Genomic DNA, 24,631 nt, shown 5'->3' with positions numbered 1-24,631 from the left:
AGCATCCTAAAGCAATGGATTTGCTTTCAACTCAGATGGAAGAGGTTTAGACTGGAGGCCAACTGGAATCCAGGTCGCAGTTCTGCCAAACAGGAAGATTATTTACACATGTCATAAGATTAAGTTCGTATACCAATTCCCGAGAACTCGCTCGGTGGCATTTTTGAATATTTGAAAATGTAATTATAAAATATTAAACTGAAGCAAAGGAAAAGATTTCTTTTTCCAGAGCAGCCAGCTTGAGAAGCCAGAGCAAAAACGGCAGTGGTTTTCTTTTTCCATCGAAAGCTAAAATGGCATGTTGAAATATATTATCTCCGCTGACTGCATGTGAGATTAGCCTGGCCTTGTACGAAGAAGCGCTCGTGTTAAGCCCGGATTCATTCCCTAAAAGTTATCTCCTTCAGGGCTCCGGCAAACATTTACGGCTGTCTCTTAATGTTTTCCAGTTTTAATCATTGAAACTCGACGGCAAATTCACAGAACCGCATTTCTGCAGAAGGATTTAATAATAAGCAATAACACGAGCAGGTACACACAGTTAAGCATGAAGTAGCGTTCATAAAACCAGCTTCCTGGGAAGGGTTTCTTTTGTTTTATCCTTGAAACATCCCTCCAGCCCGTTTAGTGTCTACCTGAGCAATAGGATGGGCCTTATTGTGCTGGGATTGGACCACTGTTCGAAAGACCTCTTCTCCCCATGGCACTAAAAGTTCTACACATAAGCAGCTTTTCATGAGGGCCATGCATTCTGAAGCAGCCCAGCCCCAAAGGTGCTATTCTGTGTGATTTGTAGACTCATCTCCTAGCAGTACAATACCCCAGCCTGTGGCTTCATCCTCAGCCTTTCCAGACAAACAAAAAACCCCAAGGTGCTCTGTTGTTGCTGATGGTACAGAGGCAGTGGAAGGGATGTTGGGGCAGGAAGGGTCAATTACGAGGAAGCTCCAAAGGCCAAACGTGGGGTATCTATGGAGGCCCACAGTGGGGCCGGAGTGAAGGTGACCATCCTAAATGAAATGAAAACCTACCCCTTTCAGTTGTGAAATAGTTTCACGGTCTTGTCCGTGAAAGCTTGGTCAGACTGTACGTCTGGCCCTTAAGCTGTGGCTCCATTTTATTCTTCTTTCTACAATTAAAACAATCCAATATTGAGAAATGATTTTATGAAATTAACTCAAGGATAGAGATGATTATCAGCCAAATCGGGGCACGCAGTCTATGAGGGATTGGGGTGTTGTTTTTTAAGAATCTCTCGGAACACTTAAAGAAATAAGCTTTTGGGTTTCTTTCCCTAACTGAGAACTGTAAGCACTCAAGATGTGCTAAGGCGTTTATTTGGGTTCTGGAGCATCGAGCACTCAAGCAAAAATACTTGTCGCCTCATCGTTTTGGAAGTAAGATGGGGTTCTTTGGAGCCAGGCTAGAGCAAAGGAGGCAAGTTTCCAAATCCTGTTGTAAAAGTCATTCTGAACCTTTCTTTAGGTCTGACACGCCAAGGAAGGCAGTGATAGCTGGAAGCATGCAGCTTTTGGCAGGAGTCAAGCTGTGCACAGGAAGGGTTTTAACCAATCATCCCCACTATGAGGATAAAAGCCTACGAGAGAGAACAAAACAGGTAAGGGGACTAAGGAGCGGATATCTCTTGATTTGCATTGCGTCACTTTCCATCCTTTCCTTTGGTAAGCTGCAAAAAAATGAATTGCCCCTTGCAGGAGAATAAGTGGGAACTGATATGGATGAAACTTTTGTTAGTAAACAGTTGATTGCATTTCCCAGGTAGGGAAAGCCCAAGATGGTTCTTCTGAACTGTGGGTTCCACTCAAAAGGTTAGTAAGCTCAGGAGGACTGAGTGCTTGAATTATTATTATTATTATTATTATTATTATTATTATTATTATTATTATTATTATTATTATTATTATTATTAATTATTATTATTATTATTATTATTATTATATTTATTTCCCACCTCTTCCTACATGCTCAAGGTGGGTGACAATAGTCTCAACCCCATTGAAAACCCATTAAAACCCCCATTAAGACTTAACCCATTAAAACCCCCATTAATGACTTGGTATGTTGCTTCTTTCAAGTTTCCTCCAGTCAGTTCTCTTGCCCCTAACTTAGCCTATCTGTTTCTCAGATAAATTATTAATTTTGCCATTACTGCATATTCAGTGAGTTTATTTTCTCATTCCTCTAGATGGGAGCAGACATCTATTTTCATTTTACTGTGTAGATAATTCAAGCAGCTGTCACCATATATTTCAATCTCTTTTCAGAAGTTTTGGTAATTGTTGAGGTAGCATACCTAATATATTAGCTTCCACAGGGAATTTTAATTTTAATTTATTTTCCATTTTTTCATGTATTTACTGCCAATATATGAAAAAAGTTCAATCTGTGTTTTGGCATTTCCAATATTGTCCTTTGTAGTTTTTGTGTGTTTTCTCAACGTCCTTTGAGGTTCTATACCATCTAAAAACAATTTGTACCCATTTTCTTTTCGTAGCTGGCCATAAGCTGGATTCCTTTTCCCCATGAGCATTATCATTGATCCATAGATATCGGCTTTCTAAAAAAAATTCACTTGTTCTTCTGTTTCTAGCTGGAGTAATATCTAGCTGGAGTAATATCTTTATGGATAAGTAATCAATACAACTATCAAAATGCAAGAAAGAAACCATATAATCAGAGATGAACTTTTGAGACTATATTTTTTCTTTTGTAATCAACTGTTCAAACTCAATCGCATCTCTTATAACTCCACCTTCTGTGTTCATAATCTTCTGTAGTCTTGACGCTGATTGATAATATAGCAACTATTGAATATTTATTCCTTCATCTTGAATATCTTGCCAAGACTTGATTTCCCCCTGAGCATTTACCATGTTACTGTACATTAAAAATTCATTTTTATTTCTTGCGTTGATCATGATACGCTTCTATAAGCGGAGAGTTTGAAGGGCTCCGTAAATTACAGCATGAAAACCACATTCTCAAAAGTTCATCTCTGATTATATGGTTCCTTTCTTGTATTATGATAGTTTCGATTGATTTCTTAACCATAAATACTTGCATAAGCCTTCTCCCAGATATACTGATTCAAGTCTTACTTCACTCTGTCTTGGATTTTTAATGCGGATCAGGCCTGCTGCTTGATAATATAATTTTATATTTGGAACTACAAGTCTTCCTCTTTTTCTCATCTTGCTTACTCTTGTTTCTAATTGTGGGTTGTTTATCTAAATGGCTATTCCACACTTTTTGTTTTAAGCTGAAGCAGGATATACTTTACCTATTTTTAATTCATTACAATATATTTGTGTTTCTTCTTTATATGACTTTCTGGTAGGCCTAACATATCTGCGTGTTGCTTTTTGATTTAAAGTTTTTATATGTTCCGTGAGAGAGTTCAGTCCACTAATATATACTGATACTATTTTTAATTTATCCATTTTCCCCCAATGTTGATGCCACTGCTGTTCTTGCTTCTGAGCTCTTAGGTGAATTTGCTTTGAATTTCTTGAAAATTTTCTTTCAGTTCCTTTATTTCGATCTGTTTTGATTACTTTCCAAAACTTTGATTCTTTATTCTGCTTTCTGAATCTGGACGTTTTTTTGACTTTTTAAATACATATCATTGTCTTTTTGTTTCTTTTTAATTCTTAAAATGTTTCCCCCTTTGTGGATTCACCAATCAGTTGGCTCTCTCGTGCAGGGAGTGGGGGGTGAGGAGTAGGACAGAGGAGTAATTCTCTCAATCCTTAGTGAGAAACACTCTTGTCCAGCTGCCATTTCCCTGGAACTCTGGTCCAGCCGCTTTTCTGTCTTTGGTAGGTCTATCAGATATATGCAAAAAGGTCCCCTGAAGAGGTCTACAGGATCCTCAGATCCTTCGGCACGGACTTTGTGATTCTGGAGGACAGCATGTGTTATGGCAGAAGGCACGGTCGGGGCTGTCGGCTGCGTGACCTTCTCGATATAGCAAACGGCCACGTAAGTCCAAGCAAGAGTCTGTCCTCATTGGCTCCTGGGGCTCTCAGCAGCTGGGATTGAGTGCAGTGCCCTGTAGACCAGAATGCAGAACAAGGATCCCACGTGTTCTATCACCTCGCCCCCCCCCCGAGGTTTGGAGTTCATGGAATAGTTTCAGGCCAGAAATGGGGGGCTACTCCTGAATTCAGCTAGGGAGCCGGCAGTGGGGGAGGGAGGGTTGGAAGAGAAGTATAGCAGCCACCTCGTCTACATAGCAGGTTATTTGTTAGGGTTGCGCGCCCGGAGCCCGAGGCGGCCAACAGCGTGGAGGGGAGGGGGGCGGGGGCATGCCAGCCGGCACCCGCATGCAGCTTTGGCGCTCGCTGGAGCACGCAACCCTACTATTTGTGCTTGGGCAGTGATTGTAGTATTTGGGCCCGGCCTGGCGGGCGAGCAGTTCTCAAGTTTGATTCTGTAGCAATTAAGGATGTTAATTTCCATTACAGACCATGGATGGTCCTGGGGAGGACGAACCCAGTCTGAAGCCTTCCCAATACCCTCGCTTCTGCGAGGAAATCAAAAGGAACCCGCCTTCGTACACGGCGTTCTTCACGAAAGTGTTTCAGAATAAAACATTCCATGTTTACAAGCTTGCCAAGCATAAAAAGGCCACTTAGTTTAGCCGTGATCACAACAGAAAATTCTAAGGGAGTCTGCAACAACAACAACAACAAAAGGTCCCTTTTGAAGTAATTTTACACTGTTTTAAAGCGGTCTTTTAAATTACTGTGATAATTCTTGGGGGGGGAGGGGGGGAGGTTGGTGACAGGCAAGATGTGTCCAGAAAGCTTAGATTCCAGTGGGTAGCCGTGTTGGTCTGAAGCAGCACAATAAAATCAGAGTCCAGTAGCACCTTTAAGACCGACAAAGATTGCTTGCACTCGAAAGCTCACGCCCTGAATAAATCTTTGTTACTACTGGAATCTAATTTTATTGTCCAGAAAGCTTGTGTGGTTTACATAAGGCTGGTTCACTAAGCCCTCCACCCCGAGCACGTACTCTACACCAGTGGTGGGGTTCCGAGCTAAATCCCGAGGGGTGTTGAACACAATCTCATTTGGAACACTATATGCACTTTTTTTCTTCTGAGGTTAACCTGGTTATTGTACTTGGAGAAGCAAGTATTTGAACCCAAGACTCACTCCCCCACCTCACCACACGTCCAGCTTTTTCTTTAGGCACTTCTGTTATTCTGTCAACAGCTAACCTCAGGGTTCTGGCTTGCTTGTGTTGTCTTGTGACGATGCCGTCTTGTCTTTGTTTTTCTGTGTTCCTCTTTCCTAAGGAGGCAGATGTCATCTATACCTGGGTGCAAAGTTTAGGTTCTGGGATTCCTAATTCAAAGTGTATTGGCAAGGAAGCCCTGTCACTTTCCGTGACGCTTAGTAAACCCGTGTGCATAGAAGCACAGCTCTTTAACCTTAATATCCAAGCTGAATCGTACGATAAAGGTACGATAAAGGTCGGCGTATAGGATCTGGAGATGTTTTGTTCCCAGATACCGGTGAGGATTCTGTAGCAGCTATCCACAACACACTACCTGCTTCGATCTTCTCTCCTCCCCGGCTGCCCTCCTCCCTGGACAGCCAGTGCCGTGGGGAAGCTTCTGGCCTGTCTTGCCATGGACGGGGCTGATCCTGTACACCTTTTATTTTTTGCCAGCATGACGCTTTTCCAAGCAAGGACAATGATGTTCGTTTCCTGGTAATCACATTGCCTTCATGCCATTGCTAAGCCTGCAGCCAAATCCTTAGCATCAGCAGCAGGTCAACCTCACTCGCAACCAACGCTCCAGTCTTGTATGTCTGTCACAGAAGAATATGCTAATCATGATCCAGCAAGCCCCCCGCCCTCCCCGGAACACCTAAGTGTATGTGCACATGCTGTCCTCCACTACAGTCTGTGTCTGCCACTTTTCAACCCATGGCTATCTTCACACCTGTGGTCCTGGGCGTTTCAGTTGTAGTCTTCGCCTGCTTATGTCTTTTTTTCCCCTTCTGCTGCTGCTGTTAATGTCCTGGATAATGAGTTTCAGTTGTCGGAGTTTGATGCCGTGAAAAGTGGAGCATGTATTTTATTTTTTGGGGGGTAACGTGGCATGTTGTGATGTCTGCATTCTAATTTTTTAATGGAGGTTAACACAAACGAAGACCACCTCCCTTCTGCACAGCTGTGTCGGGTCCCTGTGTTCTGTTCTCTTTGTAAAAACAATGACCAAACCTACGCTAGATAACATCAGGATAATTCAGTGGTACTTCCTAGGATCTTGGTGTTTTAAGGGAGAATTTTGCTTTATAGTATGTGTGTGTCCTCATGCACAGTAATGCAAAATTCCCACCCCTTCAGCACTACAAGTGTTTTCTTGCCTGTCTGAAACAAACCCATGAATCGTTTGCATTCAAACAGCAAAATCCCACATATCTGTACATGCTAATCTTTTATGAAAACTGCGAATTTTACAACGCTGAATTTTTTTTTAAAAAGTCACTGTGATGATGTTTTTAACGCTAATTTTAACATTTTGTATGAAACTAAGAGACATGGCTTTCCTTTCTGATCGCAGCAAGAGAAGTCGCCCGGCCTCTGCGGTTCAATACTCTCTCTTAAAATGTACAGGAGCTGGGCAGATTTTTCTTCCTTTTCAGTAGAGCCAGTTTAAAATTCTAGAACGAAATGCAGTGGGAATCCAGGGCCTCTAGAAAACTGCAGGGGTATATTGGGTCTGCTCAAATAATTTGCATCGGAAAAGTTATTACAATTAATTTTGTGGTGATGGAGAACTTCCCAGGGCTCCAGCCAGCTTCTCCACCTTTACTTAATAATTAAATCAAGATGTGTAACGAGATTAAAAGGTCCCTCACTGGGCTGCATTCCATGTTCCGATGATTCAAATGCTTTTCCCCTCTCTGCCGTTGTTCCCAGGTAAATTGCTCGCCGGACTAGATAAGGTTCTGTCAGCCACCCGCAAAACAATTTCAGATTTAGGCAAGTATTCCATTAAGTAATACGCAAGACCCTTCCACACTGTCGTACCTAAAAAAAAAAAAAAAAAGCAAGCAGGCCTTAATCAATTTGGATTTAAATCAAGCCTGGATGTGGGCCATGTTTCTTTTCCACACGCCAGCAAAGCCCCTGAATAATTTCTCGTCCGTATCCCTTAATGAGGTTGGAGCCCACTGCCATTTCGACATAATGTAATAATAAAACATTTTAATAAGTAGTAAAACTTTAATTAAGCCTGCCGTGACGCATGCCTGATCTTGCTAGGAGCAGGGGTCAAGTCAGTGGATGGCTCTAGGAGGATGCCGCTGCTAATTCAGGCTAAGCCCACGTACGGCACAGAGAAGGTTGTCCTATTTTAAAGGCCCTCGGCGTAATCTGCCAAAGCCATGAGCCGTTATGCGCAGCACCTTCTGCTTCAGTCTCCAAGAAACCCACGTGGCCACATGGCTTTTATTTTAAACAATGACACGAGCAGCTCAGCGCCGCCTTCGGCATGCACCGTCAGGGCTGTGTTGTTACTCCTGACTCTTGCGCCACCCGTTTCTGGTATTTTTACATCTTGATGTTATCAATACAAACGTGATCCGAGTCTTTTCTATTGGAACTGTCAAGTGCCAAACAGTTTTTTTTTTCTCTCTTAGTCGTCGAATGTGAAACGATGTGTATGTTACGTCTGATGAAGTGGGCTCTGCCTTAACAAAATCTCATGCCATAATAAACTTGTTAGCTGTAATCAAGTGCTGTGGGACTCTTTGTGATCTTGGCTACTGCCGAAGGACAAGGCTGGCCTGACCTGGACGGGCAAGACTAGCAGGAACACGTCAGATCTTGGAAGCTAAGCAGGGTTAGCCCTGATTACTACTTGAATGGGAGACCTTCAGGCCCCAAGTTGTTACACAGGAGCCAAGCAATGGCAAACCACCTCTGAACACCTCTCACCATGAAGACTCCCGTGAGGGGTGCCCCCATAAGGCAGCTGCAACTTGATTGAGGGGGCAGTGCCACAGGATTCTGAACTATAGAAGGACAAGGCTCTGGGACTTTCCTCTTCTAGCTTTACTGAAGGGAGAAGGTAAGCCCTGATGCCACTTCATTAGAGGTGGGCTCTGCCCTAAGAGCAGGAGATTGGATGGCCCAGGCAAGGCTGATCTCACCAGATCTCAGAAGCTGAGCAGGTCCTTGCATGGGAGGCCACAGAGGAAATCTAGGGTTGCTGTGCAGAAGCAGCCCGTGGGAAACCACCTCCGAACATCTCTTGTCTTTGTAACCCTCTAGGGCCACCATGAATTGGCTTCAACTTGGCAGCTAAAAAAGTACAGGACGTGTTTCGAGCTTAAAAAGTACAGGAAGTGTTTCAAGCCTTCCTTTATTCGGATGTAGAAGAGTTCCTCGCACATCATGCTCAAAGAAGCATCGGTAATGCCGTGGAGCTGAAGCATCCAAAGGGATGCACGACAGACATTAGGAGTCACGCCATCTTTGGTGTTGACAAGTTGACCATGCTTTAGGATGCTTAGGGCTGATCCTGCGTTGAGCAGGGGGTTGGACTAGATGGCCTGTATGGCCCCTTCCAACTCTATGATTCTATGATTCTAAGTTCTTTGCCTTTTTCTAGCCATAGAGCCTTTTGCCATGCAGGCATTTTGCTGTTAACACGGCACCTGATTATCCTCAAAACAGTCCTTTTTAGAGAAGCACACCTGCGGATGTTCATCCTTCTTAAAATCCAGCCACTGAAAGCCCTGCTCTTCTTTTGTCCGTTGCCAAACACAGCTCATTCTTCTGCCAGAAGAAGCTTTCTTTTTTAACCTTCCCTTAAGCACCTTAACATGCTGAACGGAGTTAATATTTATTTAAATCATCTTTGGGCTTTGACAACGTGTAAGAGTAGCTTTTATTGAATTTCCCGAGTTAAATGATTTAGCAGTCACCATTTTTTCCCCCTTTGCCTCTGTCTGCTGCACTTAGCTTGAGTAAAGTCAGCAGTTTGTCTTTGGAAGTTATTCAGAAAGCGTTAAATAGAAGTTGCTTTTTTTTTTTTATCCACAGGGATCAGCTGCTGCTGTTCCTAATGCTGGCTCCCCCCTCTCCCTCCCCAGCCCGGCAGTACTTCGGAAATTTTGTCCAGTGGGGAGAAAAGACAGCAAAAAAATAATTTAATGGCACGTGGCATGCACTTTATTTGGAAGTCAGAGGCCTATCTGATGGAGGTCACGTATCTTAAAGATGAAACGGATAATTCTACATGTGACTAAAAATGTCCGGTTAGCCACTCTCCCCTGACTGTGCCTCAAAAACTTCAGACAGAACAAAATCGAATCAGGAGCCCCTGCAGTGTCTGTGATTATACAGAATAAGCGCTTCAGGTAATATGTTTTAGAAACAGCGACTGATCTAGCTTGAGCAGGTTGGTGTCAGCATTTGATGCCAAAGCAATGCGCCTCAACCGGGTTTACAGAGACCTGTCAATTTAAGCACTGCAAAACGGAAAAAATAAACCTCTTCAAATTTCAAGCAACTCCTTGGCGTCCGCCAAAACTAAGGCCCACGAGGCTCAAATGTCCCCACTTGTTTTTAAGCTGCTGCAAGGTCTTTGCTGAAAGCATGATCAACCTCACTCTCCGATCTCATGAAGATGTTCTCAGGGCCCCCAACGCCCCATGGCCGAGAACCGCTTTATCTCTGGCCTGTCGTTTCTTATCATGTGGGGGAAAAGAAAACCTGAAGAGCTGACAAGTTGGCAGATTAAATCCCAATGCATGCGAGATTATTTAAATGTCAGACCCATAACACAATTTGGGTGCAGAAAACCAGAGTTCTTGTTCCTAGAGGTTAGCCTGCAAAGCACTCGGAAGGAGATTAGTCCAAGTACCAGATTACCGAAAATCCAACTCTCGAGGGACGTGCTGATTATTTCCTCCTTCCCTCTCTGCCTTCAGCCACAGGACTCCTAATCAAGCCCAACATCCGCATTCTTAGCAGTGCCTGTCAGCACGGTTAACTTCCTCATATAAGCTCTCTAGTGCAGAAACGGGCACATCCAGAAATAGAAAAGGAGGTGGTAAGCCCTAAAACAAGGCACGAGGGAGGGAATGTTCCCTGGGACAAGCCATGTGTCGCTGCTGGTGGCCTATGGGACACAGACACACGCACGGTCCTGAATGAAGGAAGCTGCCCTATGCAGTCTCTCAGGGTTAGTATTCCAACTCGGACTGGCAGAAGCGCCCTGGGGTCTCAGGCAGAGGTCTCTCGTGTTACCTACTACCTGGTCCTTTTAACAGCTGGTGCCAGGGATTGAACCTGGGACCTTGTGCATGCAAAGTAGAGCAGTATCCAGTGAGCCATGGCCCTTCCCAAACCGGCTGGATGGAGATACTTTCCACTAGGATGCTCTCAACCCCTGCCAATGCATGCATGCATGCATTTCATCTCCTTCTCCTTCTCCTTCTCCTTCTCCTTCTCCTTCTCCTTCTCCTTCTCCTTCTCCTTCTCCTTCTCCTTCTCCTTCTCCTTCTCCTTCTCCTTCTCATTATTATTATTATTATTATTATTATTATTATTATTATTATTATTATTATTATTATTATTATTATTCCGTGTATTACCCGCCACTCCCAGAGGGCTCGTGGTGGCTTACACGTGTCTGAATAAAATCCCCATTAAAACCCGAGACATAAAAACAACACAATTCATTAATCAAAAGAAGATACGGCAGAAAAACTCATTACTCTCATTCCCCCAATAAAACATCTAGAGGGGTGAGTGGGAAGAGGGGCCCAGATGGGACCCGCAAGCTGCCACTCGTGCCGCTCTATCCTTATTCTATCCCTATTCTTAAGTGTGCTAGTATCTAGGGATGCTTTTCACAACTTCATCCACTGAGGAGGCTAGAAGGTTGGGAACGTTCTCCCATTCCCCCAGTCCACTAGCTCCCGAAGCATCAATACTGCAAAAGACATGGAAATTTAACATGAAGAACGTTCCATGGGGAAGGGAGTCTCAGCCAAGCTAAAGGCTGGTATGACAGAGAATGACTGTCATCTTCTGACCCTCCACCTCATAGGCCTCCTTCCATAAAACAGACTGTGTACTTCTCTAGTGCCCTTGACACCATCCTATCTATTTGAATCATTTACAGCCTGCCTTTCCACCCAAAAGCCACGAGGGGGAACGGCTCCAGCCTGGTCCTCGTTGACAATGCCACAAGGGGGCCAACAATAAACGCCCTTTGACTTGCAACGTTGGTTCAGCCAACTTTCAGCACCCGCAAGGAAAATACAAACCTTAACTGATAGCTGAATAACAGCCATCACTTCTTTGTTCCCTGGTAGAAAGGAAGCTATTTCCCATCACCTGCTCCTTGAAATCATCACTGAAGTGGATATGCTGAGGGCTAAACCCAGAACCCTTGGCTTGCAGAGCATGGGCTCGGAGCTGTAGCCCTTTCTTATAAATCCAGTCAAAGTCAGATTGTTGGCCTATCTAGCTTAGGCCGCACTCAGAAGAACGCATTCCTGGAAGTCATCTCCACCGAATAAAAAGGGACTGACTTCTGCCTACCTCTGAGTAGGCTTGCTCCTTGAGCACTGTCAGCTGTCTGGTGACTCAAGCCAATATAGTTCTTCCCTGCTATCGCTGAGATCTAGCTGGAAATGCCAGGGAGTGAACTGGGAATCTTCTCGTGCAGACGCTCTGCCACTGAGAGACTCTTCATTGGTGAGGGTCTTAGCAGTTTCCCAGAGTGTTCTGGGCCTTGTGCAGGCAGCTGGTTGCCCCCTCTCCCTTTTCTCCATGAGCCAGTGAGCCAGCTCATCTCTATAGAGACCAATTCAGGATGCGGGCCAAGTGAAAGAGGCAGGGCTGTGTTTTTGAGAACAGCGTTTTATTCTGTAGTATGGGACACAGAGGGAGTCGAAGGCATGTTACAGGCAAGAAAGCACGCACTCTCCACGGGGTTTGAAAAATGCAACCAAAATAATGGCGGATGGGATTTTGGTAAGCAGCCATAAATTAACACGGAGTAACACCCCCCCACCCCCCCGATGCATTTCAAAGGGTAGGTGCTTTGGGGGATCGTCACCAGCCGCCAATTCCTGCCGCTTGTTTGTCACGCTCGCAGAACACGCAAAGGTTGGCAGCACAACACAGCCGTCTTGGTCCACAGTTAAAATCAATTTCGCTTTTTTGGCTTCCTGGAAGTGGATTACATTTGGACTCGCTTATTGCCCGCATAAATTAAAAGAAACATTCATGAATATTCAACACCTATCGGCTTTACAGGTAGGCAAACCATGCAAAGCTGTGCCCGGTTTTCTACGGGATCTTTCATGATATCCTCAGGAACAGTTAACCAGGAAGGGCTCGTCCTCCACAAAAACGCATATATATTTGACACGGACAAACAGCAAAATGTTGCAAGTATCTCTCCATTGAGCCCAGCGGGAACCATCCTGCACTGGCACGGAGCTCCATTGTGAAACTGAACAGAATTCCCATCATAAAGAACACAAAAACGTCCGATCTTTAAAAGGCGTATTGAATTGTTAGGATTCTTGCAAGTAAGAGGTGAAGATTCACCCCGCACGTTTGTCAATTTCATACTCACTTTGTAGCGGCCATTGATATGGTTGTGAAGGAAGTTGGGGAGCTGTTTTCTGCATGCATTCCTATAAAGAAAACCCAAATACACTCCAAGCAATAGGTTGCTATTTTTACCAGCTTTTCCCTTCTTCCGTTGTGGAACCCACACTTCATAGCTGAAGTAGATTCCCCGTTCCAAACAACTTCAACAGAAGAATATCCAGTGTTTTAAAGCAGGGGTAGTCAACCTGTGGTCCTCCAGATGTTCATGGACTACAATTCCCATGAGCCCCTGCCAGCAAACGCTGGCAGGGGCTCATGGGAATTGTAGTCCATGAACATCTGGAGGACCACAGGTTGACTACCCCTGCTTTAAAGGATGCAGCTCAAGATTGCCTACCCAGCAAAACAGTATCTGCTATCAGAGAAACACCTGTCCTCTAGTTTTTTAGGACTGTTGGGATAGGATCTTAGAGACCCAGGTCCAAAACACCTGCTTGTGCCCTCGGAGGTCACTGGGTGACCCCGGGCCAGTCGCACACTCTCGGCCTAACGTCCCTCACAGGGTTGTCATAGGGATAAAATGGAGAGAAGAGTTATGTAATGGATCTTGGGGGAGATCTATTGGAGAGAAAGGTGGGGGAATAAATGAATTAATTAAATTATGTAAGTGGCTACCAAGCTTTGAAAATGGAGGAGTTGTCTGGTTTTAATGTGAAGAATGCGGCAAGTTTTTCAAGCTTTGCATTTCTTTTAAAAAGAAGAAATATTATTGGTCTTCTGTGACTGGACTGGGTGACATGCAGGAAACATTTGGGATAAACAGTCCTCAGCTCTTGAGCTTTTCTATTGGCTTTAGGATTCATAGGTTTAGTGCCTCTGAACATGGAGGTTCCCCTGAGTTACCACAGCTAGTAGCCACTGATGGACTTGTCCTCCGTGAGTCTATCTAATCCCCTTTTAAAGCTGTTTATTCCTGTGGCCGTCCCTACAACCCCTGGCATCAAATTCTACATTTTAATCTCTTGGTTTCCCATTTTCTATCACCGTAGCGGAGAGGATCTGCAAATGTAATTCCTGCTGGATTGGAAACTATATGCACCTTCAGGCACAGCTCTCCCCCCAGTCCAACAACTGAGACCTTATGACTCAAAACATTAATGCTGTTTGACAAAGGAGACCAAATGCAGAGAACCCACTAAATACCTGATCTTGGGCTCCTAGCCTTTGAGACGAGAACAACACCAACGGAGTCCAAGAAGAGCAATCAGGTGGTCTGGAAAGCTTATAGCTTAGAATGCATTTGAAAAAATTGAGCTGAGGAACTCTGGAAACTTGCCGATGGTGCTCCCCAAAACATCTAGGTATTTTTACAACCACCGAATAATGCTTTTTCAGGGCATCTTTGCAATTGGATTTTACCGTGTGGAATGGCAAAAATCCACGTGCAAGCGATTGCTAAATGCGTCAAAAGGGCATAATTCAGTGTACGTGAAAGAGCTCTGTCTTATCCACATCGCAGAAACCTTATTCATTCCTTCCCTGTCTACAGCTGATCTTCCAGGCCATTTCCCTGACGTTTCTCGTAGCATCATCTCTCTCTATGCTTCATTTGCTTGGGGAGGGGGAAAGGATGAATAATCTAAGAAACATTAGTAATTGGAGTGTTTTTTTTTTTAAGATGAGTTGGGCGGGAGGAACGAGCCCTGGGAGGCTGGCGGAATGAAATCGAACCTTAGATTTTTGAGCCCATGGTCGTTCCTATTTCACGGCACGGCGTTTATCCGGAAAACGATAAAAGTAGAATAGGAGTCCTAAGATAAGATTGCAATTCACCACAGAGCACCTTTTCCATTGAACAGGCGGATAATTAGGCACAAATGCCACCCAACCAAAATTGGAGTCAGTCCGAGAAAGGCAGTTTAGTTTGAAAAGAACCAGGTCTATGAAGAATACATAATGAAAGCCCCATTATCCCTGTGAAGCAAAGCACCTGTCCTAGTCTTTCGAAGGCATGCAAAATTCCTAGTGCTTTAGAACAGGGGTAGTCAACCTGTGGTCTTCCAGATATTCATGGACTACAATTCCCATGAGCCCCCACCAGTGTTTGCTGCCAGGGGCTCGTGGGAATTGTAGTCCATGAACATCTGGAGGACCACAGGTTGACTACCCCTGCTTTAGAAGCTCGGTCAAACGGTAGTGGGCTTGTGCACTGTGATATCTTGTCATTCGTCACTCCGGATTCCTGATAGTTCCTGCAAGAAGACTAGGTAAAGGGGCCAGTTGTAAGCAAGCTTCTTAGATCCGATTCCGTGTGTTGCCTGTTCTCCCAACCTTAGATCAACTTTAGCCCATCCCATTCAAAGGTGCCAGTCAGTCCATGAGGATTCATTGGGAGAGGGGTGTACTATATTAGTTAAGCAGGGAAGTGCTTCGCTGTGTGGTACAGTCAGGAGTACAGAGCTTGAAACAAGAAGCCGCTCAAAACCATGATACCTTACAGCGCTTTGTGTTCCGCCCTGCCAGAGCTTCCAAGTACGCTCTCTCCTGCCAATCAAAATTGTTTGGGGTCTAGTTTTTCCTTGAGTTGTTTCCAAAATAAGGAATTCTTTGGCGCAGTTGCTGGAATAGACTGTTTCGGTGACAGACCTGCTCCTTTAAGGGAAGAGATGCAAGATGGCCGATTTCAAAGTTTCGTGACCCAAATGCAAGATCCGACTTCTTTGAAGCTCGGTGGAGGACTCTTGGGAATTCTAGCCCAACGATAAAGGCAGGTTTTCCTTTGAAAAGAGCACTGAAGGCCTGCCAAGCCCAAATTCTGACACTGGCAAGTTCAGAGGGGCAAGTTCAACAGGAAAATTCGTTTCGGCTGTACATTTAGTGAGAAAAAACCGCACACGACACGTCGGACAACATGGCGGGAACTGTGCGAGAGACGCAGGGCAGGGTTACAGAAATCCTGCAAGACTTGAGCTGCATGCAGCTAGGCCTGTGCTGTCATTTCCCTCCTTCCAGAGATGTGCGCAGAAAAAGTGCTGTGGGAAGGCAAGCCCTGCAGCCACCGACATGGAGAATGTAGCTTGACTGGGTCTTCCTGCCATGATCGTGAGGCCGAATCCAAACCCCACTCCTTTCGTGTCCTTCCTTCAAACCAACATTCGCACGACATTCAGAGTTTCCCATCCTTTTTCTCCTTTTGGAGCGGCGGCTATTCTTGCGTGACTTCTGGCTTCCTGCCAGTCCGTCTCTCAAACACCTTGGGATGCACCACTTTATCAAAAGTCACATTTAAAAAAGAAAGAACACCCTAAGCATTATGCCAAGACAGATTCCATAGTCTAGACATCATCAGGATCTGCATGCGAATAGAGTTCACTTAGTTTTTCAAACTTTGGCCCCCACTCTTTCATATCCCCGTACACCACATCTTCATCCCACCCGCAGGACCCCAAGGAACTCAGGCTGCTGGCCTCCGAACACTCCCCTTCTGTGTAAAACACTTGCAAAGAATCACAAGGCAGAGCCTGGTGCTGTTGGTCAACATTTCTGACGACGCTCAATAAGTAGCATCCAAAGTCTGTGCTGGAGAAGGAGTCTCCTTTCCCCGCTGCAGGGGCTTCCAGCTGCTCCTTTGGACTGAGGGGGAACTCACAGCCCAAGGGACTGTCCAGGTCTGTCCGTCTCCCTTTCTTCTTATAGAGGGAGTAGGCTGGGCTGGTTTGTAGAGACATCTGGAGCTCAGCCATGTTATAGGCATCCTGGAAGGAGAAAAACCACATGAGCACATGACGTTGTGTGACACTACTTTTGACCACAAGCTCATCAAGTTCAGGACCGTCTACGCAGACTGGTGGCAGGTCTCCCATGATTTCTTCAACTAGAGATGCCAGGGATTGAACTTGGGACCTTCCACATGCCAGGCCGATGCTCTACCACTGAGCCACATTCCCTCCCCAGCCCTTGGCAGTCAATTATTTCATTTCAGAAACCATACATCTGAAGCTGCCGACACCACATCAAAGCATGAGCCCATCAAATGCAGCACTGCACACGGTCAGTGTGGTGTCATGATTAAGAGGGTCAAGACTGGGACCTGGGAGGAGCCAGGGCCCAATGGCTACTCTGTCCCACAAGCAGGCTTGGTGACCATGAGTCAATGACTGTCAGCCTAATCTTCCTAACAGGATTGTCACAAAGATGGCAGGAGAGAATGGTGTACGCCACTCTGGGTCCCCCCAATGCGTGGAAAGATGAGTTTCAATCAAGTAGATCCACAAATACATTCACAAGGTGCCCGACTCTTAAATTTTCCTGCCTTGAACCCGTACCTGGGCAGTGCACTCCCACCCACCACCCACAATAAACAAACCAGGGGACAATGTTCTGGGCTTACGAAACATTGTCACTGGAGGCCGAACTATGTGTTACATGAGTCAGGCTGGGCATCACATGTATTGTGGGGACCATACACATGAGGATCCTTTGGTCTGAGCTCACAGAGACAGTCTAAACATGAACCTCCTAGACTGGGCACAGCAGTTCAAGAAGGATATTGACAAGTTGGAACCTGTTCAGAGAAGGCCAACTAGAATGGTTTGAGGGCTTGGAATCCATGCCTTACAAAGAGAGGTGGAGAGAGTTAGAATCATAGAGTTGGAAGGGGCCATACAGGCCATCTAGTCCAACCCCCTGCTCAACACAGGATCAGCCCTAAGCATCCTAAAGCATCCAGGAAAATTGTGTATCCAACCTTTGCTTGAAGACTGCCAGTGAGGGGGAGCTCACCACCTCCTTAGGCAGCCTATTCCATGAGTATGTGTCACTTGGAGAAGAGGAGGGGGCAAGTGGTGATATGATAGTTGTGTACATAAAAGGGGGACATGTTGAAGAGGGGGCCAACTTATTTGCTGCAGCACTAGAGACAAGGACTAGGAGCAATGGGTTCCAATTGGGGAAAAAGACATTCCACTTAAATATTAGCAAGCATATTCTGACGGCGAGGGCTGTTCGCAGATGGAATATGTTGCCTCGGAGGGAGGCGGAGTCTCCTTCATTGGAAGTTTTAAAGAGACGATTGGATGGATGAGCACCTAACGGGAGTGTGTGTTTTGTAAGTCCCTGAGAAGGTGGGAGGTTGGACTGGATGGCCCTCGGTGGTCTTCTCCAGCTCTGCGTGATTCAGATCCTGACTCGCTTTCGCAGTTTTGCAAAATCAAGGGACACGAAGTGACTGACGTCGTCAAGCGAACAATGAGCATTTCTTCCAAAAAGGTTCCCTGCCTGGGTAAATTTATGCCCTCCCCCTCATAATTTGTAGAGGGAGTTAATCTCATTAAACACTAATAGGATTTGAATACTTAGCTCGCTGTGTGCCACCTTGAAGTCAAATATCCCTTTAAGTGTATAAAACACATTCACGGAAATGCACCCAAGTTTTCATTCAAGTGTGGGAATTTCTGGGCATGAAATTCAAATGAGTGTAGCAGTCACATTTGAAAAATTCTAACTCCTGGGAACTGACGCATTAGGTGTTTATAGATTTTCCTTTCGTTCTACTAACAGTTCAGTTAGAGGGAAGGTTTACTGTCAGACCATCCAGTGGCTTTAAATAATTTGCAAGAACAAAAATGCTACTGATTATTAGTTGGTCAGTAAGTCCTGCAGCTGAAGTTAATGTTCTTTAGGCTTAAAATACAAACTCCAAGAGCTTTAATGGAACCCCAATAGTTCTTTGTCAGCTCGAATTGGACTCTGAGCTGGGGAACACTTCCCCTCCCTAACTAAATCCCCTCTCCCCACCTAAAAAAAACTCAAACAGAAATCTACATGGAACCACCCAACATCTTTACAAAGTTAAATAATCTGAATGGCCTACAGAAACTGACTGACCCCACAACTTAGATGGAAGAACAAATAACAGGCAGGCAACAAGAATCACTAAGCCATAAAGAACAAGTTCTATTTTCCTCCAGTGATCTCTTTTTTAACGTCAGCAAAGTGTCTTGATCGGTGTGTTTTTGAAGTTCTAGTTCTGTTCCCTCATTAACTATCAAAGCTCACCTCAAAACGTTTGTGCTTTAAGGCAAATCTACACATTTAGACAGCTTTCTGCTTTCCCTGTGATGAAGCAATCCAAAACCATCATCAGTGTCCAGCGGTAGCACCAAACACACCAGAACATAATGGACTGTTGTCTGCTCAACCTACAAGTTCTGGCGATGACCATCAACGGGTGAAAGGAGACCCCTACCTGATCTTGCTCTCCACCCCCTTCTTCGTTATAGTTGAGGATGTTCTCTCGGATGTCCTCCAGTTCATCTTGACTAGTGGTGGCGTGGTAGACTCCTCCGTTTGTACTTTTGTGGCTCTTCCACCGAGTCCACAGGAAAACACCGCTGAGCAGAACTGTGTGAAAGCATATGACAGAAGCAAGACTTGACCTTTAGAAACCCACTTTCCGTAGAATGACTTGCATACAGTAGGCTCTCAAGAGAGTAATGACTTCCCTGTTGAGTATTATCATGTGCAGAGCGGCCCCTGAGGTCCACCGATTGAATGTCACGGTTTATATGGAAACTGACGTTTGAAATGATTCCCCGGTGAACCCATGATGCAATCTTCAAAAGCTACTTTCGCATCCTCCTAGACCCAATTTTAAGGCCCAAGCGAGCACTACCTTAGCCAAACCACTGGGATCCCAACAACAGAGGTGTGTAGAGATTTAGACCTTAAGAAGACAATCCAATAAATGCAGTGACCCTTTCAGTAGTACCCTCTGCTCTCCTTCTGTCAGTCCTATTAAAAGCAATAAATCAGAAGGAGATTATTCATCAAGAGGAGGGAAAAGTGGATGAAGCCTCTTCCCATTCACATTTTGAAATCCTAAACCACTTCCTTGGAAGAAAAATCCCATGAAATCATTAGCACTTAATTAAATAGAGTTGTAGGGTCGACACATCATGAGCTACTATTTATTTGTTGTATATTTTTCTTGCTAAGGCTGGCTCCCAAAGTACCCTACAGGAATTTAAAACAAAACCAGTGGAGTTACTGGGGGGGGGTCATTTTTTTTACTGATTAGTTTGTGATTTTTTTTCTGGTTTTATTATTGTGTTGTGAACCACTGCGATCCAGATGGCCCAAGAGCAGCGGTCAAGAATGAATGAATGAATGAATGAATGAATGAATGAATGAATGAATGAATGAATGAATGAAAGAAAGAATGAAAGAATGAAAGAATGAAAGAAAGAAAGAAAGAAAGAAAGAAAGAAAGAAAGAAAGAAAGAAAGAAAGAAAGAAAGAAAGAAAGAAAATACAAATGGCAAATTTAAATAGTATTTTTTAAAGAAATTCTACCAACAGTGTAATAAATTTACTGTATGTGCATGCCCAACATAACCTCCCACCCTTGTCCCTTTTGGCTAAAATAGGAATCAAGAAGACCTACCTCTTAACGGTTTGTATGGGAGATGAATGACATGAAGCACTTTACCGGCTAAAAATGACACACAGATGAAAAGACAATACAGATGAAAAAAATTAAAGACATTGATTCCATGAAAGCTCTATAGCAGACAGGTTCTGTTCACAATAGCAATGCACTCTCTGGCTAATCTATCTGGGAAGAGAGGTGCAAAAGTGGCAATAAAGGGGTTGGGAGAAGAGTAAACTCCAAGGCATAAACCTACACGTCTGTTCTCCATCTGTTCCAAGCCCAGCCACTTGCTAGCATCTCTGGAAGCTGGTGGGTATAAGCTTAGTTAGCTCCTCCTTTAGCGAATGGGTGAGCTACTGCCAGTTGTCAGGGCTTTATGGGTCTGGTTTGTACAGCTGTAGAGGCCACTCAGCTTGGCTGCCTCCAGGGTCATTTTACCTTCCCAGAACACTCCTGCTTGCATGAGCCATATGTCATTACTGCCATGGGATGAAATAGGCCCCACCTTAGCCAAACATGCCCATTGTTACAGGAAACGGAGACCAGAAGGCACGTACCAACGGTGAAAAACAATGGAAGGGATGGACCCGATACAAAACAAAGGAGAAGGAGGTTGTGCACATCACGTTTTAATAGAAAAATAAATCAGGCACAGGGTTTTGTCGCTGTTGTTTTTTAACTTCATGACTTCTGAAATGGAGCTGAAGTTCGTGTCATGGCATCTATCAGCTGTCCGCTACAACAGAGATCAACGTCTAGAGCTCACTGCAATGTGTTAAACTCACTAGCTAATGTTCTCCCCCCCCCCCTTTAAGTTGCCTTGGGGTCCATTCGTACAAAATTGTATCCGGAAAATCAAACAGGAGTGTGCAAAAAAAAAAATTAAATCTGCATTTTTCGGTTCAGGTCTATTGCACCCAAAACAATTATTGGGATTTCTGAAAAATCCTGGGTCCCAGTACTCTAAGGCAGGGGTAGTCAACCTGTGGTCCTCCAGATGTGCATGGACTACAATTCCCATGAGCCCCTGCCAGCATTTGCAAAATGGGAATTGTAGTCCATGGACATCTGGAGGACCACAGGTTGACTGCTCCTGCTCTAAGGCAAAAAATGCCGATTTTAAAAAAGCCAGTCTGACCCTGGGGATGGCTTGATTAAACCAGGGGAAGCTGGCCCCATGAGCTGCATACAGTAAGGAGGTCTCTCTCTGCCGCATGCAGACCCAGCTGGGAGCTCCCCACATCCCGGTTGATCCTGGGCAGGCTCCTCTTGCAGCCCTGTTTAAACCACCCCAGCTGATCAGTGTAGCTGAATATCCCCAAATAAAAGCCAAAAAAAAAAATCAGCCGGTCAGACTCTCTGATCTGTGGGGAGAGGGGTTGGCTCAGTTTATGCTGAATGCCCACCCCTAAAATCAGCAGAAAACTAGCTCTGTACAATGCTTCCATAAAGCCTTGATGTCTTAAGTAAATGGCCATTTTGCTGATCCGTCTTCCCAGAAGCTATAATCCAGAGTTAACCTTGGCCCATTCCTCAATTAAAATGCTGGGCTGTGTACTCATACAGCAAAATCAGTTTGCTCACATAAATAAATCCTTCAGAGCCCAGCAAGACTTATTCCCAAGAATAAGCCCTTGAATCAAAGCTTCAGGATATGAACTTCAAGTATTCTTGCTGAATTCCAAGAGGAACTAGTACAAAGGAGGCCTAATGGATACAATCCTATTCACCCACTGAACGCAGGAGGAGATATTTCCAGCTACACATGTAGAAAATCAGGGAGTAAGACTCCAATCCCATCTTGGGACCCAACAACACGAGGAACCCCTTCAAGAAAAATGTACACATTTCTAAAAGAAAGATCCTGAATTAATTTCTCTGTGTATATCTAGAGCATAGCAATACAACTTAACTGCTAAGTCTTGTTTACCCATAACAGAAATATCAAAGGTACGCCTAAGCTGAGGTAGGCATCGCTTATGAGAGGGATTTTTCTGTGGTACCACTGAGTCTTCAGCTGCCTGCCTGGTAACCTGAACATTTCAAATTCAGGCACCAGACCAAGATATCCCTGGTCTTTGGTTCATAGAATAATAGAGTTGGAAGGGACCTCATGAGCCATCTAGTCCAACCCCCAGCACTGTGCTGGACACTCCTGGGTCATCTAGTCCAACCCCCTGCACTGTGTTGGACACTCACAACCCTATCACTCATCCACTGTAACCTGCCACCCCTTCAACCTTCATTTTCTTTCGTAGCACTACACTGCCTATTATGGCTATATATTTTATATTGATTTTGCATGTGGCTTTTTTAAAGTGTCCCCTGACTTTACTTACTGAACTGTGATTTTATATTACATGGGATAGAGAGTGGCAGTCTCCGTTCTGGTGAGCTGGGTTTGACTCCCCATTTCTCCTCCACACTGAGCCTGCTGGATGACCTAGGGTCACACACAGTTCTCTCAGAGCTCTCTCAGCCCCACCTACTCCTCACAAGGTGCCTGCTGTGGGGAGAGGAAGGTAAGCCTCTTTGAGCCTCCTTAAGGTAGAGAAAAGCAGAGTATAGAAAAACCTTTTTTTTTTCCCTTTCCTGGAAGCCACTTCCCTAACCCTGGGGCAGAGAGGCAGAGTACAAATCTGAGAAATGAATAAATAAAACCAGAAGATCTCGCTGACCTTCAGATATTCTCCCCGCTGGAAGTCTCCTGTGGAGGAGCATCTGCCACATGGATGAGAGAAAATTCAGATGACTGCAGCCACAGCAAGCAGGGCCAACCGCGGGTCTTTCCCACACAGCTGGGACAACATCTGAAACGCGCCACGTTCAGGGCTTAAAGTCTCCGAGGACAGAGTTTTGCGCCACATTCACTGCTCCTGGCACAAAAGCAAGCTTACTGAGATCACCTCTTCGGAACGAGAACAGCGCAGCTCTGGATGTAGCTCTACTTCTGCCAGGAGTCTTTTGTTTTGCTGGCTGAAGACAAGTCTCAGCGGAAGGGCTCTTTTGATACCGCCTGTCAAAAAGGGCCAGCGGAGGCAGGCTCCACGCAGAGAAGCACACTTTTAAACTGCACCGAGCTGAATCGAAATTTAGTTCAGATGTTCATAAGCCTTATCACAGCGGAATACGCCAACACACCAACCTCTGGATAGGGAAGGGACCATCTGCCACCTTGTTAAAAGCGTGGCTCTTACTGCCCCTAAATGCCACGCCTGGAACGGAAGACATGGGAAGACGGGCTCAGGTTCTGCCACAATCCAACCGTGGCGCAGACCAGCCTCATTAAACTGCCGTGCCTAAAAGTGACAATGGAAGCGCTGCTTGAACTGCCAGCGCGCTTTCTGATTGCCTTAAAAGAAGTCCCCACCGTTCTGAAAGCTAATTCTGACCTAGTTAGAAGTATCTGTTATCTCGTGTTTGCATGACAAACATATTCACGCAATTTCAAAACGCAAGGAGGACTGACACCAGCGCTCCTCCCGCCCCCCGGATTCCCGTCCCCGAGCAATTCATTTTCCAAGCCTTCCTGCAAAATCGCAAGGAGGATGACTTCAAAAGAGCACCGTGAAAAGCCATCAGAATCGAGATGAGATGTACAAGGAAGGACTCCATTTTACAGAACCTTTCCAGGTCAAGAGGTGGGATTTAATTGCGGGTTCCGAATGAATCGAGGCCATCAACGCGGACTGGACATGAAAAGCTGACGAAGGACCTGATCTCGAGCTTATAAAGACAAAACCCACCAAACAGGGTTCACAGTTCTGCTGGCAATTAGGTCATTGTATGCTATTCCGGCAAACTTTTTCAGCCTGTGGGCGCATTTGGAATTCTGACACAGCATGGCAGCAACAAAATGGCTGCCGAAGGAGGCGGAGCCAGCCGCAAAATGGTTGCCACAGCTTGACTTCAGTAAAACAGTACAGGTCCTTGTGCAGTGGTGGCAGCTGCTGTCAAAGCAACTTTAAAAGAAAAACACTTGAGCCTGTTGGGCTACCTGGTCCTGCCCAGTTCCTAAATACATTTGGCAGGCCCCCAGTTGGGGGGCCCTGCCTTAGCCGATAAAGGCAACTACTGTGAACCAGTGGGCAGACCTGGACTCCAGAGAAAGAGGAGTCCAACCTTTTGACCGAGGAGGAGCCCCTGAAATAATTTTTTAGGCTTTGAGGAGTCCCAGAAATGATGCCAACTGACCATGCCTCTCTGCCATGCCTCTCTGCCAGAAGTGACCTGCCACTGGAAGTGACATCACCACCCTGCATTAACAGGTAGGCTTGAGGGGAATCGAGAAGACAGACAAGAGGCAGTTGAAGGTGGGAGTAGACATTCAAGCTCCATTATCTCCCAGGCCCAGAAACCATGAGACAGCTCATGCTTGGTAGGGGGAGCAATGGAAGCAGCCAAATCCCTAGCTTGTGGCCAAGTCTATCAAGGCAGGAGGGGAAAGGTCATGGACCCCCTTTTCCAGAGTTCCTGCAGACCACTGGGGACCCTCAGACCCCTGGCTGGGAATCCTTGGCTGTTAGACTGGAGGGTTAAACTGGGGAAAACTGGGTTCAAATCCCTGCTCTG

General features: G+C 45.3%; 2 protein-coding genes across 4 annotated transcripts in view; one reads left to right on the top strand and one right to left on the bottom strand.

Moving 5' to 3' along the window:
- DPY19L3 (dpy-19 like C-mannosyltransferase 3) overlaps positions 1-7,777 on the top strand; it is a 43,410-nt gene extending 35,633 nt beyond the window's left edge. For both annotated transcript variants that reach the window (XM_077309593.1, XM_077309592.1), the window contains 3 exons: positions 1,486-1,618; positions 3,844-4,002; positions 4,488-7,777. In XM_077309593.1, the coding sequence (XP_077165708.1) occupies positions 1,486-1,618; positions 3,844-4,002; positions 4,488-4,658 (463 nt within the window). In that variant the 3' untranslated portion in view covers positions 4,659-7,777. The remainder of the gene's footprint in view (positions 1-1,485; positions 1,619-3,843; positions 4,003-4,487) is intronic.
- Positions 7,778-12,962: 5,185 nt separating this feature from the next.
- LOC143823587 (neural-cadherin-like) overlaps positions 12,963-24,631 on the bottom strand; it is an 86,617-nt gene continuing 74,948 nt past the window's right edge. For both annotated transcript variants that reach the window (XM_077310055.1, XM_077310057.1), the window contains 2 exons: positions 18,875-19,029; positions 12,963-16,382 (listed from right to left, as the gene is read on the bottom strand). In XM_077310055.1, the coding sequence (XP_077166170.1) occupies positions 15,963-16,382; positions 18,875-19,029 (575 nt within the window). In that variant the 3' untranslated portion in view covers positions 12,963-15,962. The remainder of the gene's footprint in view (positions 16,383-18,874; positions 19,030-24,631) is intronic.

This window comes from Paroedura picta, chromosome 14 (genome assembly GCF_049243985.1).
Source record: "Paroedura picta isolate Pp20150507F chromosome 14, Ppicta_v3.0, whole genome shotgun sequence".
Lineage (NCBI taxonomy): Eukaryota > Metazoa > Chordata > Lepidosauria > Squamata > Gekkonidae > Paroedura > Paroedura picta.
This window is presented reverse-complemented; position numbering and strand designations above follow the sequence as displayed.